At 37.1% G+C, this 17,037-nt stretch overlaps 1 protein-coding gene across 1 annotated transcript in view; it reads left to right on the top strand.

Moving 5' to 3' along the window:
* chd1 (chromodomain helicase DNA binding protein 1) overlaps positions 1-17,037 on the top strand; it is a 33,528-nt gene that overhangs the window by 1,595 nt on the left and 14,896 nt on the right. Inside the window, exons 2-21 of the mRNA XM_016254625.1 lie at positions 14-139; positions 1,340-1,526; positions 2,290-2,397; positions 2,514-2,566; positions 2,876-3,016; positions 6,170-6,435; positions 6,640-6,865; positions 6,947-7,047; positions 7,133-7,311; positions 7,395-7,519; positions 7,626-7,842; positions 7,927-8,016; positions 9,225-9,415; positions 9,666-9,854; positions 10,069-10,231; positions 11,302-11,454; positions 11,536-11,607; positions 11,899-12,048; positions 12,501-12,649; positions 12,786-12,882. Of these exons, the coding sequence (XP_016110111.1) occupies positions 87-139; positions 1,340-1,526; positions 2,290-2,397; positions 2,514-2,566; positions 2,876-3,016; positions 6,170-6,435; positions 6,640-6,865; positions 6,947-7,047; positions 7,133-7,311; positions 7,395-7,519; positions 7,626-7,842; positions 7,927-8,016; positions 9,225-9,415; positions 9,666-9,854; positions 10,069-10,231; positions 11,302-11,454; positions 11,536-11,607; positions 11,899-12,048; positions 12,501-12,649; positions 12,786-12,882 (2,910 nt within the window). The 5' untranslated portion in view covers positions 14-86. The remainder of the gene's footprint in view (positions 1-13; positions 140-1,339; positions 1,527-2,289; positions 2,398-2,513; positions 2,567-2,875; positions 3,017-6,169; positions 6,436-6,639; positions 6,866-6,946; positions 7,048-7,132; positions 7,312-7,394; positions 7,520-7,625; positions 7,843-7,926; positions 8,017-9,224; positions 9,416-9,665; positions 9,855-10,068; positions 10,232-11,301; positions 11,455-11,535; positions 11,608-11,898; positions 12,049-12,500; positions 12,650-12,785; positions 12,883-17,037) is intronic.

Below are 17,037 nucleotides of genomic sequence, written 5' to 3'. Positions count from 1 at the left end.
TTTTTTTTTTTAGGTGAGCTGCCCTGAAGTGGCGAGCACAGACTGCAAGGATCTCATCAGGGACTAATCTGTAATATTTGATTGCGATGGATGGACGCAGTGAGGATGAAAGTGTCAGCAACGGCAGCGGAGAGTCCAGGTAATCGTAATACATTGGTTTTGATGTTAACTAATTGTAAAGTAAAAATTTGTCTGAAAATGAAAATTGTTGCAGTTGAGACATTTGCGTAGATTATAATCAGATTTCATTTACTTTTGACGTACCACTAGCATCTGGTGTTTGACAGCAGGCTTTTTACATCAGAGCATTGAATTCTAACCTTGTACTTGCTCAAGCTGTTTGTTCACACATGCTATCAGAATAAACCTTTACATGTGCTTTTTGGGATGAGAGGAGTTGATTTGTATGCCAGACTAATGGTCACTTTAGTCGTCAGCAACACCTTGTAACTTACACATTCCTCCATTCTTTCTGAGTCTGTTTCTCCAGACTTGATTGTCAGTTATCCATGATTTCAGGATTTTTTTCCTTTTCATTCTGCAGTCGATGTTTTGCCTAATCCAGGTCATTGCAGTGCTAAACATGTGGTACGACTGGAAAGTGCTATAGACTTAAAATTATCAGTGAATAATGAAGCATGAATAACATCATACTTTGCTCGTCGTCTTACATTTAGCACTGCAATGACCTGGTGTGTGAAAGTAGGAAGAAACATGCAAGACCTGTGAAATGATTTAGATAACTGCTTTTTTTATTGCATTTATTAATATTTCATTATTTTAACGTGACATTAAAATGATAGTAGTTGAGCGTAGTCTTTGCAAAATGTAAATGTTAAAAGTTGAAAAGTGTCATGGAAAACAATATTTAACCGATTAGTTTTTCTAATGCATGCTAGCTAGCAGCAGTACTGTTTAGTTGACTAGTCTCACAAATCCCTGGTCATCATTCATCAGTAATCTACAATAGAGCCTAACCTGTGTTATTTTGCTGGATAAGCATGCATTGCCATCAAAAATGAATGTATGATTTGTACTATGTAATTATTCAATTTTCTAGTATGTATTTAATTTTATTTTAGAGTGACTTGTAACATCTTGTCCAGGAACTACGGATGTGAAAATAGCCTTTGGCTAATTCTGGTATATTTACAGGAATGTTTTATTAATGTACAATGTCCCTGTCAACTAAATAAAGTAAAAAAACATTCACTTTTTTTGATCATTGTATGTTCTAATCACACAAAATGCTATCAAGTAGTATCCTCCTCAAAATGATCAGCATTTAAATGTGCAAATGATGAGGAATTGACTCATCGTTCGTGTTTTTGTGTCTCAGTAATTCAGGTGATGAGTCCGGGTCAGGATCGGGTTCTGGCTCCGGCTCGAGTTCAAGCAGCAGCAGTTCTAGCAGTAGCCAATCAGGGAGCAGTGACTCAGGAAGCGGCTCGGATTCTGGAAGCCACTCGGACTCGGAGAAATCCAAGGAAAAGAATGATCAAGACAACAAAATCGATGGAGCAGCGGTAAGCTTCATAAAGCTTTTGTGTAAAGTTGTCAGATGCAAGGGGGGGTAGTGCTACTTTTATGCTTATAAAGTCCACATGAAATCAAAAGTTACCTCATTTAACATATAAAACAGTTTGAAGAAAGTGAAAGATTCAAATTATAGATGAGGATAAGGGAAATCAAAGGCACAAACCAAACGTTAACTGGTAAGAGGTATTTTAATGACATTTCATTGCCTTTTTAAAATAAGTTTGTTTATACACAATTAAATGTTATCCTGTTAACTTGTTACATGTAGAAATGTAAAGCAATTTCAGTAACAAATTTGGGCATATTACTGTCACTGCTCATATTACAGGCACTCATTCAGTAAAGTTTAACGGAAGTTCACTTGCTGTTAGATGAGCCTTCATGCACAATGGAAATAGTCATTTTTAGATAAGTTATAGCTACATATCAGGTGCTTTGACAGAAATGCCAACTTGCATTAAATTAAATATTTCATTTACATAATACATAGGTCGCAGTTACCTTGCAGGCACTTTGCTTTTTGTATCCGTTTAAATAAATCACCACCTTTTGTGGTTTGATAAGGGCACTAAACCATATCGTGCTTTCGATTTTAGTTTGTTTGAAGATGTTTGCTTTATGAAACCGTGGCGGGTGCCAGATTCTAGCTAATTAATGGGAAACTGAGTAGGCACTTCACAGGGTTTTGGAACAGAACCTTTGTTTGTAAGTGTTTGAAAATGTCCCTGTTGTTGTAACTCCTTGTTGTAGTTTTGGAAGTCCAATCCCAGTATCCTGACAGTGCAAAGGTCAGCCATGCTCAGGAAACAACAGCTTCAACAGCAACAGCAGAGCTCCTCAAACACTGGCTCAGACGAGGTACTGCATGCTCTTACTGCAGCACTGTGAAAATAAACTCCATAAAAATGATCACGGATTTACAAGATTGTCCAAATCCCTCTGTTTATAAGTGTTTGTTGTGCTCTTACTTGCAGGACTCTTCCAGTAGTGATGAGTCGGATGATGACTCAAAGAGCAGGAGTAAAGGGTGAGTGACTGTCTGTTTGGTGTGGAAACTGTCTGCGTTGGTGCGTCACATGAGATTACACTCTCGCTCTGCATCTGGTTCACATTGACCCTGGTGCTCTGTGTGTAGGTCTGGTTCAGACTCGGGCTCTGGTTCAGGAAGTGGCTCGTCTGACTCTTCAGCAGAGGAGCAAGAGAACAGTGACGAGTCCGTGTCAGACTATGAGCCCAGTCACAAAGTCAAGAGCAGAAAATCTGCGTTGGTGCGTCACATGAGATTACACTCTCGCTCTGCATCTGGTTCACATTGACCCTGGTGCTCTGTGTGTAGGTCTGGTTCAGACTCGGACTCGGGCTCTGGTTCAGGAAGTGGCTCGTCTGACTCTCCAGCAGAGGAGCAAGAGAACAGTGACGAGTCCGTGTCAGACTATGAGCCCAGTCACAAAGTCAAGAGCAGAAAACCTTCAAACAAGTACGGTTTTCACATTAATCTTGATTTGCCTATGCCATTTTATGTGGGATATTTTTCACAAAAGTCCTCAAAAGTTTTTTTTTTTATTATTATATAAAGTAAACAAATCAAAATTCATTTTTTCTGTTAATACTTTTTTAATGAAAAAAAAGATGCATGTTTGCTCATGTAGAATAAAATTCATAGCGACTGGCCATTCAAATTTTTAATACTGCTGCTGAATTTTGATTGGCTGCCTGCTGGTGGCTTTTTTAGAAATATAGTAAATATAGTGGAATTGGTTAGTCTCAAACTAGTTGTTATAATTTATTATTATATAAAGTAAACAAATCAAAATTCATTTTTTCTGTTAATACTTTTTTAATGAAAAAAAAAGATGCATGTTTGCTCATGTAGAATAAAATTCATAGCGACTGGCCATTCAAATTTTTAATACTGCTGCTGAATTTTGATTGGCTGCCTGCTGGTGGCTTTTTTAGAAATATAGTAAATATAGTGGAATTGGTTAGTCTCAAACTAGTTGTTATATGTTTACATAGTCATAATGGATTTTAGTTTTATTTAGCATAAGAAAATAGCCATTATGCAGTTGCATTTTGAAATATCTGAAAAATACTTATTCCTTCTACATTTTCCAAAGGATACCTTTGATTTGTCACATTTTTTCCAAAGTCAATTAAGCTTTGGTTGTGGCTTATGACGAGTAATTGATTTTAATACCTACTTTTGTTAAGCTTAAAACTATACTTAACCATTTTGTATCCTTGAGGGACTTTTTTTTTTTACCTGCGTATTTTCTGCGCACATTTTGACAAAGCATAGTATACTTGGGCAGTGGGCACATACCAAATTTTTGTCAATGCAAGAGAACATTTTGCCAGAAGAAAATCCTCAAAAGCTGTGCCACTGCAACCAAAACAAATGTATCCACAGTGTCCACTGGATCTATTCTTCCAAATTTGCTTGGTTTGGCCATGTTTTTTTTCCACATGTGCCTGCACCCTAAAGATGGTGCAGGGTGTCGGCGGGTCCTTAAAATGTCTTAAGTTATGTTTTCCTAATAAAAGGCCTTAAAAAGTCTTAAAATGTATTATATTCAGATTCGATGGGTCTTAAATTTTTGGTCACATTACCGATAAAATTTTTTCAGTCTGACAACAGTTACTGCAGAATACAGGCTGAACTACCTTTGTTTATAAAATATTTTCAGTAATAAAGGTTGAGCTACAGCAAGCAGACCAGCCTTCTAGCTAGCTTTAAATGTTTTTTTAAAACTTAGCCTAAGTGACACAAAAATACCCAGTGACGTGTCGAAACGCGGGAACGATTCTTCTGATTTTATTGCATTCAGTGTAAGCCACAATTGAAAATGGATAGTGTATTTGTGGTATCAAGGTCGCGCTATTGAGGCACACTCTGGTTGTCTCTTTGCGAGACTTAAAAACAAATGAACATAACAGCACACATAAAGAAACTCAGAAGAACACACGGCGGTAAAAATTCAAAATGCTTAGTTTATTCATAACATGATATAGTTAAGTAACATACCATGACAAGGGAGCTATTTTGCTGAATATTCTTATGATTGCAAATGATTTTAGTTCAGTAAACAAGTGGGCTAGTCAAATAGTTACTAAGTTACTTTCTTTTTAGACAGTCTTTACTGTTTTGTCCTATTTCACCAACAAAAATAGTTGCAAACAAAGATCACAGTAGAAGTATTGCACAATCTCCAAGCAACACTCCACGGTGTTGTTACTGAATGATTCAGCATTTTGAACTAATCGGTTGAATGACTCACTTATTAAGTGATTTACGGCCATCTACTGGCAGGGATGGGCAGTATTTCAAATACATGTATTTGAAATACAAAATACTATTTTGTATTTAAATTAGTGCTGGGCAACGATTAATCGCAATTAATCGCATCCAAAATAAAAGTTTTTGTGTACATAATATATGCGTGTGTGCTGTGTATATTTATTATGTACTATATATAAAGACACACATGCATGTATATATTTCAGAAAAATGTTGTTTATATATTAAATATATTTATATATAATATCACACAGTTGACACGCATATATTATGTACTCACAACTTTTATTTTGAATGCGATTAATCATGATTAATCGTTGCCCAGCACTAATTTAAATACATTTAATATTAGTATTTTTGTATTTTCAAAATACATAAAATACTTTTATTTTTAATCAACCTCTTTATTAGACTGCTGATTTCCTGTATTTGTATCAAGTATACAAAAATACTAAGATTAAATGTATTTAAATGAGAAATACATTAGATTTTTTTCCAAAGGTATTTAAATACAAAATAGTATTTTGTATTTGAAATAAATGTATTTGAAATACTGCCCATCCCTGCCTACTGGTGGTTGAGTGTGTTGAAAAGTATGCCCCCCCCCCCCCAACATTTCTTTATTTGTATATTCATAAATGTTTTTATAACATTATTTATTGCTGTTGTAATTTTGCAGTGTAAATTATTGAATCTGACTGGTAACAGCCCTATAGTGTATATTGAATTTATTGATAAATTGCAGTAATTTGACATGAAAGATGATACATACATTTAAAAAGGTTAACAATAAGCCTTTGTAAAGGTAAATAAAAATATGCAAGATTAAATATTTAAAAGATGATGAAAATATTGGTTCAGAATAAATTGTTTACACCACCAAAAATCTTGGTGATGCGGTGCTTTTGTGGGGATATTTCTGATATGAAAAGTTCACTGTATATTTTAAATATAATTTATTACAGTGATGATACTTTGTTTTCTTTTTACGTTAAACACATTAAAAAAAATAAAAAAACCACCAAAAATCTTGGTGATGCGGTGCTTTTGTGGGGATATTTTGTATGGAATATTGTCTGCTGATGAGAACTTCATATGTATCTCGTAATAATAAATAGCATATTTCGTTTTCTTTTTACATCAAACACATTCAATATTACATATGTATGTAATATAATGTGTATTTCTATTACAGGTTTAGGTCTTAAATTTCATACAAGGTGGTATTAAAAAGGTCTTAAATTTAACTTGTTCATATCTGTAGAAACCCCGTGGTGCCACTTTATTTAGTTTTCTGTTGCTGAATGAATCTTTGCTGATCTCATCTCTCAGGGCCAATGCCAGGAATGGGAAAAATAGCAAAGCTCCCAAGAAGAAACCCTCCCGCTCCTCCTCAGATGAAGAGGACGATTATAAAAAAGCTCTAGCGGGACCTCGGCGGCAGGCCACAGTCAATGTGAGCTACAAAGAAGATGAGGAACTGAAGACTGATTCAGATGACCTGGTGGAGGTGTGTGGAGAGGACGTCCCACCGCCGGAGGAGGACGAGTTTGAGACACTGGAGAGAGTTATGGAAGTGAGGATAGGCCGGAAAGGAGGTGAGCACAAGAAATGAAGTACGTTTTGTATTTGATAACTGTTCAGTCTGTGTGACGTGAATAAATCCACACAGCTTTCAATTGGCAGGACTGCAGGTTCAGTCTGTTTCTCTTGAGGCAGAGCGAAATGTGAAAACGCATTCAGCTTCGGAGAAACGTTTAGAGATGTACAGTATGTTAAAGTGTTGTCTTGTTCTTTAACAGCAACTGGGGCCGTAACCACGGTGTATGCAGTAGAAGCAGATGGAGACCCCAACGCCAACTTTGACCCCAGCAGACAGCCAGGAGAGGTGCAATACTTGATGAAATGGAAGAACTGGTCCCACATTCACAACACCTGGGAGACAGAGGAGACGCTCAAACAACAGAACGTGAAGGGCATGAAGAAACTGGACAACTTCAAGAAAAAAGATCAGGAGAAAAAGAAATGGTATGAATCATTAAAGAAACTCAATTTCCTATAGGGAATGTGGCTTTAGATGCTAATTTGTTCTTACGCTGTCGCCCGTAGGCTCAAAGCTGCCTCGCCTGAGGATGTGGAGTACTTCAACTGTCAGCAGGAGCTCATGGATGACTTGCATTCACAATATCAGCTTGTGGAGAGAATCATCGGTAAGAGGATGCTGCCTCCCATTGTCTTTGTTTTGGTCAGTTGTGGGAGCATTTATTTACCTTTACTGTTGTCTTAATCTTGCAGGACATTCAAATCAGAAGTCTGCCGCAGGTTTTCCAGATTACCTTTGTAAATGGCAGGGGCTGTCATACTTTGAGTGCAGCTGGGAAGACGGTGCTCTCATTGCCAGAAAGTTTCAAAAGTGCATTGATGATTACATGAGTCGGAATCAGTGCAAAACCATTCCCTCCAGAGAGTGCAAGGTAACGGCACTCAACGCCGGTCATCTGAGCAAATAAATGAACCCGGCTGCTGTCCAACCAGTTAAATGTTGAATTTCCTTTAGGTTTTAAAACAGAGGCCACGGTTTGTACCCATGAAGAAGCAGCCTCTCTACATTGGCGCAGATGGATTGGAGCTGCGGGACTATCAGTTGGAGGGTCTGAACTGGATGGCCCATTCTTGGTGCAAGTATGTCCGTAATAGACATCACCCTGGTTTCATTGATGGATAGATTGCCACAGTTGTGAATGATTTGATGAGTTTCTTCATCACTCATACTCTTCTGCTTTCCCAGAGGAAACAGTTGCATCCTGGCAGATGAGATGGGTCTGGGCAAAACCATCCAGACTATCAGCTTCCTCAATTACTTGTTCCATGAGCACCAGCTTTACGGGCCCTTCCTTCTGGTGGTGCCTCTGTCTACCCTCACATCCTGGCAGAGGGAGATCCAGCTCTGGGCTCCTCAGATAAATGTTGTGGTGTACCTGGGAGACATCAGCAGCAGAAACATGGTACGATAAAAAAAATAAAAAAAGGTTGAATGAGCAGGTCCTAGGGTTAACGTGAAGTTGTAATGCCAATCTGTTTGTTGTCAGATCCGGACACATGAATGGATGCATCCGCAGACCAAACGACTGAAGTTCAACGTGTTGCTTACTACATATGAAATTCTGCTGAAGGATAAGGTACAGCTTGAGCCGAAAGCCCAATTTAAAGGGCACCTATTATGCCCCTTTTTACAATATGTAATATAAGTCTCAGGTGTCCCCAGAATGTGTCTGTGAAGTTTCAGCTCAAAATACCCCACAGATTGTATTGTATCGTTTTGAAAATGCCTATTCTGAGTTGAAGCAGAAACGGGCTGTTTTCGTGCGTGTCTTTTTAAATGCAAATGAGCTGCTGCTCCCCGCCCCCTTTTCCTGATTAGGACTGTGCCTTTAGAGCTCCTACCTCAGAAACTGCTAAAAAACATCGGTTTGGTTTTGATTGTTATGCTGAAATCATGCATTTAAAGCTATATTAGTTTAAACTTTTGATATGTGGTTTTCTGAGCGCACGGAAAGCAGCTGTCACATGGCATGCGGGTACTAAACGAAGTTCTCTTTCATGTCTTATTGCGCTTAAACTACTGTGCCTTTAGAGCTCCTACCTCAGAAACTGCTAAAAAACATCGGTTTGGTTTTGATTGTTATGCTGAAATCATGCATTTAAAGCCATATTAGTTTAAACTTTTGATATGTGGTTTTCTGAGCGCACGGAAAGCAGCTGTCACATGGCATGCGGGTACTAAACGAAGTTCTCTTTCATGTCTTATTGCGCTTAAACTGTCAAATACACAAGTTTGTTAAAAACATAATTTGCATAAACCGTCTGTTATGTGTGTGAAGGTAAACAGCTGGAATGAAATCGCATGTTTATATCTGATATGTGTATTAAGCGACAGCAGCGTAATATACAGTACTGTCTACGCTGTTAATAAAACCAAAACAATAAAATAAAAACAGAAAATCACTCACTGCTCTGGACTGAATAACATCTATAGCTGTAATAAGAAGACATGTCTGTCTTAAATGCTGCTTTTAAATGCTCTAGCGTGCAGATAAACACGAGCGGATTGTGTGCGGTTCACTCAGGATCTGCTAATACAGCAGTGTCCGTCAACAGTCGTGGGCGGGGCTTGAAACATTTTACAGATTCTGCGAATGGCTTGTTCTGAGACACTGCTTATGATTTATGGTGATTAAAAAAGAGCAGGTGGATTTTTATCATTATAGGGTGGTTGTGTGCACACACTGCCAACACACATTTATATACAAACAACATGTGCCCTTTAATGCATATGATATATTACTATCTATGTAAAAGAGAGGAATTTATATATTTTCTCTTGCAGTCCTTTTTAGGAAACGTGAGCTGGGCGTTCATTGGTGTAGACGAGGCCCATCGGCTGAAGAACGATGACTCGCTCCTCTACAAGACTATGATCGAGTTCAAATCCAACCACAGGCTCCTGATCACAGGCACACCCCTCCAGAACTCACTCAAAGAGCTCTGGTCTCTACTACATTTTATTATGCCTGAAAAGTAGGTGTGCTCTTGTCATATCAGTTCAGTATGTAGCCACAGACTTCATTGTAGCAGTGCTACTATATGCAAGTGAACGTTTTTTCATGTGGTATTTTGGTAGCTCTTGTAACGCTTTGTGGTTTGTTTCAAACTCTCAAGGCTGAGTACCATAGAGAGAAGAGTTAACCACATTCTTGTATCGGTGTAATACAATGTAATAGTCAGATGACACTGAATGAAAGGCTGATATAAGCTGGCATGTTGGTAGATTTCACTCGTGGGAGATGTTTGAAGAGGAACATGGCAAAGGCAGAGACTCTGGCTATACCAGCCTTCATAAGGAGCTGGAGCCCTTCCTGCTGCGCAGAGTGAAGAAGGATGTGGAGAAATCTCTGCCTGCCAAGGTGGAGCAGATCCTCAGGGTGGAGATGAGCGCTGTTCAGAAGCAATACTACAAGTAAGAGAACCCACAGCATTTAGAGTAAATGTTGAGTACAGTAGAGAGAGACTGCACAAACACAAGCTTTTTACTGTATTCATGTAATTGGTCTTGTCACTCTATATCTAACAAATGGTTGTGCCTGAAGAAAATTCACATTGGCTATATAATTCCCACTTATATGCAATCTTTCAATTAAATGGCCATAGATGAATCATTATTTTTTGTTTAGGTGGATATTGACGAGAAACTATAAAGCCCTGAGTAAAGGCACTAAAGGAAGCAAGTCAGGCTTCCTCAACGTCATGATGGAGTTGAAGAAATGCTGTAACCACTGCTACCTCATCAAATCGCCTGAGGACAACGAGTTCTACAACAGACAAGAAGGCCTACAGGTGGGTTTTCACCCCCTGATGGAAAGCACTAATTAGTCAAAATTGTAATAGGTTATAAAAATAAAGTATTTACACGTATATTTTCACATTGTTATTCGAACAATGTGAGCCTGGAGCACAAAAGCAGTGTTAAGTCGCTGGGGTATATTTGTAGCAATAGCCAACAATATATTGTATGGGTCAAAATTATAGATTTTTCTTTTATGCCAAAAATCATTAAAATATTAAGTAAAGATCATGTTCCATGAAGATATTTTGTAAATTTCCTACAGTAAATATATCAAAACTTAATTTTTGATTAGTAATATGCATTGCTAAGAACTTCATTTGGACAACTTTAAAGATGATTTTCTCAATATTTAGATTTTTTTGCACCCTCAGATTTCAGATTTTCAAATAGTTGTATCTCAGCCAAATATTGTCCGATCCTAACAAACCATACATCAATGGAGAGCTCATTTATTCAGCTATCAGATGAAACCATTTAAAAAAATCGACACTTAAGACTGGTTTTGTGGTCCAGGGTCACAAATGGTTTGGATAAAATATCATTTACATGGAAAAAGTGATTTATTGCTTGAAGCTTTGTCTCACACCTGGTAGAGCACAAAATTTGAGTTTTATTTACGAATAGTTTTAACAACATTGCTTCCAAATCCCCTAAAGAAACAGTTTGTGCTTCCATGAGAAACTTTTATGTAAAAGAAAACGTTCAGCATGCTCACCGGTTACCAGTTGCACTCTGTTTTTCCTGCACACATAAAAATGTTTTTTGTGCATTTGCAAAAATGTCACTTTAGGGCAGTGGCTCTTAACTGGGTGTCAAGGGAACATATAATAAATTATTTTTAATATATATATATATATATATAAAAAAGATCACATTAAATGTCACTAAGCAGACATCCTAGAAAATAAATGTCTGGAGGACTTTTGATTATTGTGTTGAACTTCTGTGTTAGGCGCTCCATAGTGAAAGGGCAAGTGTTGATCTTTTCAAAAGCTCTCTCTGGAGGAAAAACCTGTCCTGTATAACCACAGCTAACCAAAACTATATATGTTGTCTGCAGCACCTTATTCGCAGCAGTGGGAAGCTGATTCTTCTGGATAAACTGCTGGTTCGGCTGAAGGAACGAGGGCACCGTGTGCTTATCTTCTCCCAGATGGTTCGGATGCTGGACATCCTAGCGGAGTACCTGAAGTACCGGCAGTTCTTATTCCAGGTGATGGCAGGACTCACTCACTGGAGTTAAATGCACTGTTTGTGGCTCAGGTGTGACTTATGGAAGTATTTGTGTTTGTAGAGACTGGATGGTTCCATAAAGGGTGAGATGAGGAAGCAGGCGTTAGATCATTTCAATGCAGAGGGCTCTGAGGTATGTGTGAAATCGCTGATTATTGAGGGTTTAAATATTCGTTCTGGTGTTGATTGCATTATCATTGTCTAAAATTGTGTCACTTTGATCTGATTAAATTATTTTGGTACGATTCACATTTATTAAAATAATAAATTAGGCTTTCGGTTCACAATATGTCAATGAATGGAAAGTGATTATGTATATTCTCCAAATATTCCAAATATAAAGTGTAATTTGCTGAAAGTTTGTAGATTTAAAAAAAAAAAAAAAAAAACTAGAAGAATTGAGGTTTGCCGTTGTCTCTGGCAGGATTTCTGCTTCCTGTTGTCCACGCGAGCAGGTGGTCTGGGCATTAACCTGGCCTCTGCGGATACAGTGGTCATTTTTGACTCCGACTGGAACCCTCAGAATGACCTGCAGGCCCAGGCCAGAGCGCACAGGATTGGTCAGAAAAAACAGGTCAGCCTCCACATTAGCATCAACACATTAGCATCAATACAATCTCATGTTAAAATTGTAACAGTTTTTCATTGTAATCTGGTGACTGGTCTGACGTCATTATAACAGTAGTGATATTGATTAATAATAGTATTACTGAAAAATCATGATGAAATTTATCTCCATATTAAAACCTCAGTTGCCCAGACATTTAATAAAATTTTTCTTGAATTGTTCAAATATTGTTTTCTGGAACGTCATGACCCTGGAAACTGTACATGGCAGATTTTGAAATGCTTAAAAGTGCACCATAAATGAGTAATGCTCATAAACTGCTGTCTCAGTTATAACTAAATGACCTGGCAACAGTCTTCATTACATCATGACTTAATTTGCACTAATTAATCTACACATTTATTCTTTATAATTTAGTGTAGTTCGGTACTGTAAATGTTTGTGATCTTCTCTTTCAGGTGAATATATACCGTCTGGTGACAAAGGGCTCGGTTGAGGAGGAAATTATTGAGAGAGCCAAGAAGAAAATGGTGTTGGACCACCTAGTAATTCAGAGGATGGACACCACGGGGAAGACTGTGCTTGACACGGGTGCTGCTCCTTCAAGGTACAGCTACCTAACTTGACGTAAACACTTAATTTTTTTTATTGACGAACATGCAGAAAAAAGTGGAAATTCTGGTGTGTGTCTATAGTGTGTACATATAAATGATGGCGTGTTATTATTGTTTGATTTCCTGCAGTTCCACTCCATTCAACAAGGAGGAACTGTCAGCCATCCTGAAGTTTGGTGCTGAAGAACTTTTCAAAGAGTCGGAGGGAGAGGAGCTGGAGCCTCAGGTCTGTGGGGTTTAACTCTAGGGCTGGGCGATACACTGGTATCGTCTAATCGCGATTATTCAGACAACCGCGATTATTGTGCTTTTTATACGACACAAGGGGTGTCATACACCAAAAGAAACAGAAGAGCACCAGTTTGCTTTTCATGCACCGTATAGCCTATACAGGGCTCCAGACTCATTCTTCCCACTGCTCGCTCTTTTGCAACTAACTTTCTCAGCTGGTCGCACAAGCACATGATTTGGTCGCAATTTTTTTTTTTTTGCGCTACAACATGGGATTATTCACTGCATGCTGATGAACTTTTATCATAGTTTATAGTTATATGGAAACGAAAGTGGTTAACATTCAACCCATTCTTTATCATCAGTATTATTTGTGATAATATTTAGATTTACTTTTCACGAATTCGCGATCTTGTTGTGACTGTTTTGCTTACATCTACACACCTTTCATTTTTTTAAGACTAAAACAAAAGATGGATTCATTGTTATTCTTAATCAAAAAGCACAACAACAATAAATCAGTAAGATACAATGACAAACTAGCTTACAAAACATTTATTAACAAAAACGAATAAGACACACGGTATTATATACCGAATAATAAATTACAGCACGTTTAGCAAACACTGAGGAATCAAATAAATATATAAAAAGAGATCCTCCATAGCGTAATGTGAGGTAAACCGCAAAGATACGTTTTTCAAAAATGAAAACAAAAAGAAAAGTAAAACTGACAGTGCTTGCATGTTTTTCCCCCCCACAAGAATACCAGCATGTTCACCTTCTCTGGTTTAAGAAGCGGTCTTTTACTTGACTTTCGCTTGAAAACCATCCATCGTTTCCTTCCATATGCACGTAATTTTTGCTGCGTGCAGCTTCGTGCTCGTGCTGACGCGGCGAGTATACTCTCTCAGCACTGTTTCGTTTATGCTTTCAGTTTCGTTTGCCGTTTGATGTTTCTCATAAGCAACAGAAATTGCAGCGCTTATGAGTTGACCAACGAGGTGGTCGCCAGTGCGACCGCACACAAAATGTAGTTGCACAGGCAGAAAGAATGGTCGCAGTCTGGAGCCCTGCTATATCATCTGAAGCCATTCCATCACCAAATATATATTTTTCAAGATATTGTTTTTGCTGCTAAATTATAGTCAGCTAGTTTAATTTCATAGCTTATATATTTTTGTTCAGATGTAGTTTTTCTCTGTAATGAGGAAGTGAGTATTTAGTGGATTGTGTTTAACAAAGGGTTTAAAAGACTGACCATTAGTTCCACAAACACAGTAATGATATTCTGTAGTGGTGTAGAAAACAAATAGCTCTGGTGTTTGATCGGTATTGGCCAATTCTTCGAATTTGGAATAATCTTATGTAATCTTACACTGCAAAATAATAACTCAAAAAGATTAAAAGATAACATCATCATTATTTACTGAACCCTTAAATTAATCAATTATATATTGAAAGCCATAAAAACAGACAATTAATCGTGATAATCGGCATAATCGACAAAGCCCTAAAACAGACAATTAATCGTAATAACCGTGACTATTTCAAAAAGCCAAATTTCATAATCGTGACAGCCCTATGTTTAAGTGCTGCGGTTTAAAAACAAGTGTTTTGAGTGCAATAAGCAGTGAAATGTTTGGAAGGTGTGCGCTCTGTCTGAGAGCTGGTTTGAGTGCGCACACATAAAGCCGTTTTTCCTACAGCGTGCAAGTAGTGAACTGAGCTCTGGACTGGTGCTTTATTGGGCTTAAATGGTCAAATACACACTGGTCAATGTCCTCTTTGTGAGTCTCCCTGTAAAACAGTTGGTTTTGTGTGAAGTGAAAGTGAACAGTTCAGAAAGAAAATGCATGTTTATCAGATAGGGCTGGGCGATTTCCCTGATTTTATTGATTAATTTGAATTTAATGTTTTGCCAAATTTTATTTTTTAGAAATCGAGGAATCGCGATTTTGAATAGAAATATTACCAAACGTTAGAATTAGACAACTTTGACAGTATGCCAATGATAACAGTAAAGAGAAAAGAACGATCCGACCGCATGTCGGTGCACGTAATTAACTGCTCTGTGTGACGCGCTCTTATCGCTAGGCACCGTTCACACAGAATGTGCTTTTGTGTCGACAAAGATGCGAGGCTGCAGTGGAATAGGAAAAACACGCAAGAAGACGGGAGTGAACTTAACTTGAGCGCTGCGTTTTTAAAATGCCGTTTCATGCATGAAACACTGTAAGAGACGCGAGCGCAACAGTCAAACTCATCCATGTTCACATTGAAAAACAATGGAAAAGCAAAGCAAGCAGATAAGAAACCTGTACCTACTACTGTATGTCTGATATTTCATGCTTGCATCACGGTGACAGACTGAAAGCTGCTGTTGTTTTTACAGCACATTTATAGTTAATGATAGTCTACTGGTGTTATACCTTCAGGCATTTTGAATTTGAATTACCTTGACTTTTGAGAATTTTTAAAGCATTGTCCTCGTATTATTTCTGAATATATAATATGTATAAGACAAGTTTGTACAAGATGTAGTTGTAGTTCATGCATCTTTTCTGCAAAGATATTAAACAAGTGATTTGTTTAACATTTACATCATGTTGACAACTTCATGTGGTGCACTTGGAATAAAATTGTCTTACCTAGAGGGTTAATAAAGAAAAAGTTACTTGAATCATGTTGTAGTTACATTTTCAAGCGGACTAGTTAAAAAATCATTAAAAAATCGAAAATCGTTCAAATGTTCTGAAAAAAATCTAGATTTAAATTTTTTGCCAAATCGCCCAGCCTTAGTATCAGTATATTAGGTCTGCGTGTTTGGTCTTAAAGGGACAGCAGGCTAATAAACTTGCTGCTGTCTGTGTCATGAATGTTAATCAAACAACAAAAGAGAGAAAATCTCACTGTTTTTGACTGAATCACTTCTGTAACTTAAATAAGAGTAAATCTATATTTACTTGATTTAATTTACACAGTGATGACCATGCAGTGTTTTTTGTTTGTTTGTTCATAACATGCAGTTTTAGTATTTCTAGTGCTTGGATCTTTTTTTTTTTTTAAGTAGGTCTATTTCATTTGTGTCTGTTCTGTTGTTGTTTTTGTCTTATTGCTTGTAATTAGTTCCTTTGTTCTTATTTTGTTATTGTCTTCAGCTTGAGATTTTTTTTTACTTATGTTAGGCTAGTATTATTTTTTGTGATATTGAAATTGATGGCGAGAAATATGACATTTCAATGGTTTCAAATATTTTGATATCATTACACCTTTACCATGCAAAAACAACTGTATACCGTTATCATGACGTAGAATTACTCCTGTTGTCATATAAGATTTTGGTCCTATTTCCCACTCCTATTTAACACAAACATGGTCATCAGCGTATGGATACGGACTTCTGTGCAGCTGCTAATAGTGATTTGTTTAACATTTACATCATGTTGACAACTTCATGTGGTGCGCTTGGAATAGAATCGTGTTACCTAGAGGGTTAATAAAGAAAAAGTTACTTGAATCATGTTGTAGTTACATTTTCAAGCGGACTAGTTAAAAAATCATAAAAAAATCGAAAATCGTTCAAATGTTCTGAAAAAAATCTAGATTTAAATTTTTTGCCAAATCGCCCAGCCTTAGTATCAGTATATTAGGTCTGCGTGTTTGGTCTTAAAGGGACAGCAGGCTAATAAACTTGCTGCTGTCTGTGTCATGAATGTTAATCAAACAACAAAAGAGAGAAAATCTCACTGTTTTTGACTGAATCACTTCTGTAACTTAAATAAGAGTAAATCTATATTTATTTGATTTAATTTACACAGTGATGACCATGCAGTGTTTTTTGTTTGTTTGTTTGTTCATAACATGCAGTTTTAGTATTTCTAGTGCTTGGATCTTTTTTTTTTAAGTAGGTCTATTTCATTTGTGTCTGTTCTGTTGTTGTTTTTGTCTTATTGCTTGTAATTAGTTCCTTTGTTCTTATTTTGTTATTGTCTTCAGTAAGCTTGAGATTTTTTTTACTTATGTTAGGCTAGTATTATTTTTTGTGATATTGAAATTGATGGCGAGAAATATGACATTTCAATGGTTTCAAATATTTTGATATCATTACACCTTTACCATGCAAAAACAACTGTATACCGTTATCATG

Source organism: Sinocyclocheilus grahami, unplaced genomic scaffold, assembly GCF_001515645.1.
Source record: "Sinocyclocheilus grahami isolate Dianchi unplaced genomic scaffold, SAMN03320097.WGS_v1.1 scaffold1268.1, whole genome shotgun sequence".
NCBI classification, from domain to species: domain Eukaryota; kingdom Metazoa; phylum Chordata; class Actinopteri; order Cypriniformes; family Cyprinidae; genus Sinocyclocheilus; species Sinocyclocheilus grahami.
This window is presented reverse-complemented; position numbering and strand designations above follow the sequence as displayed.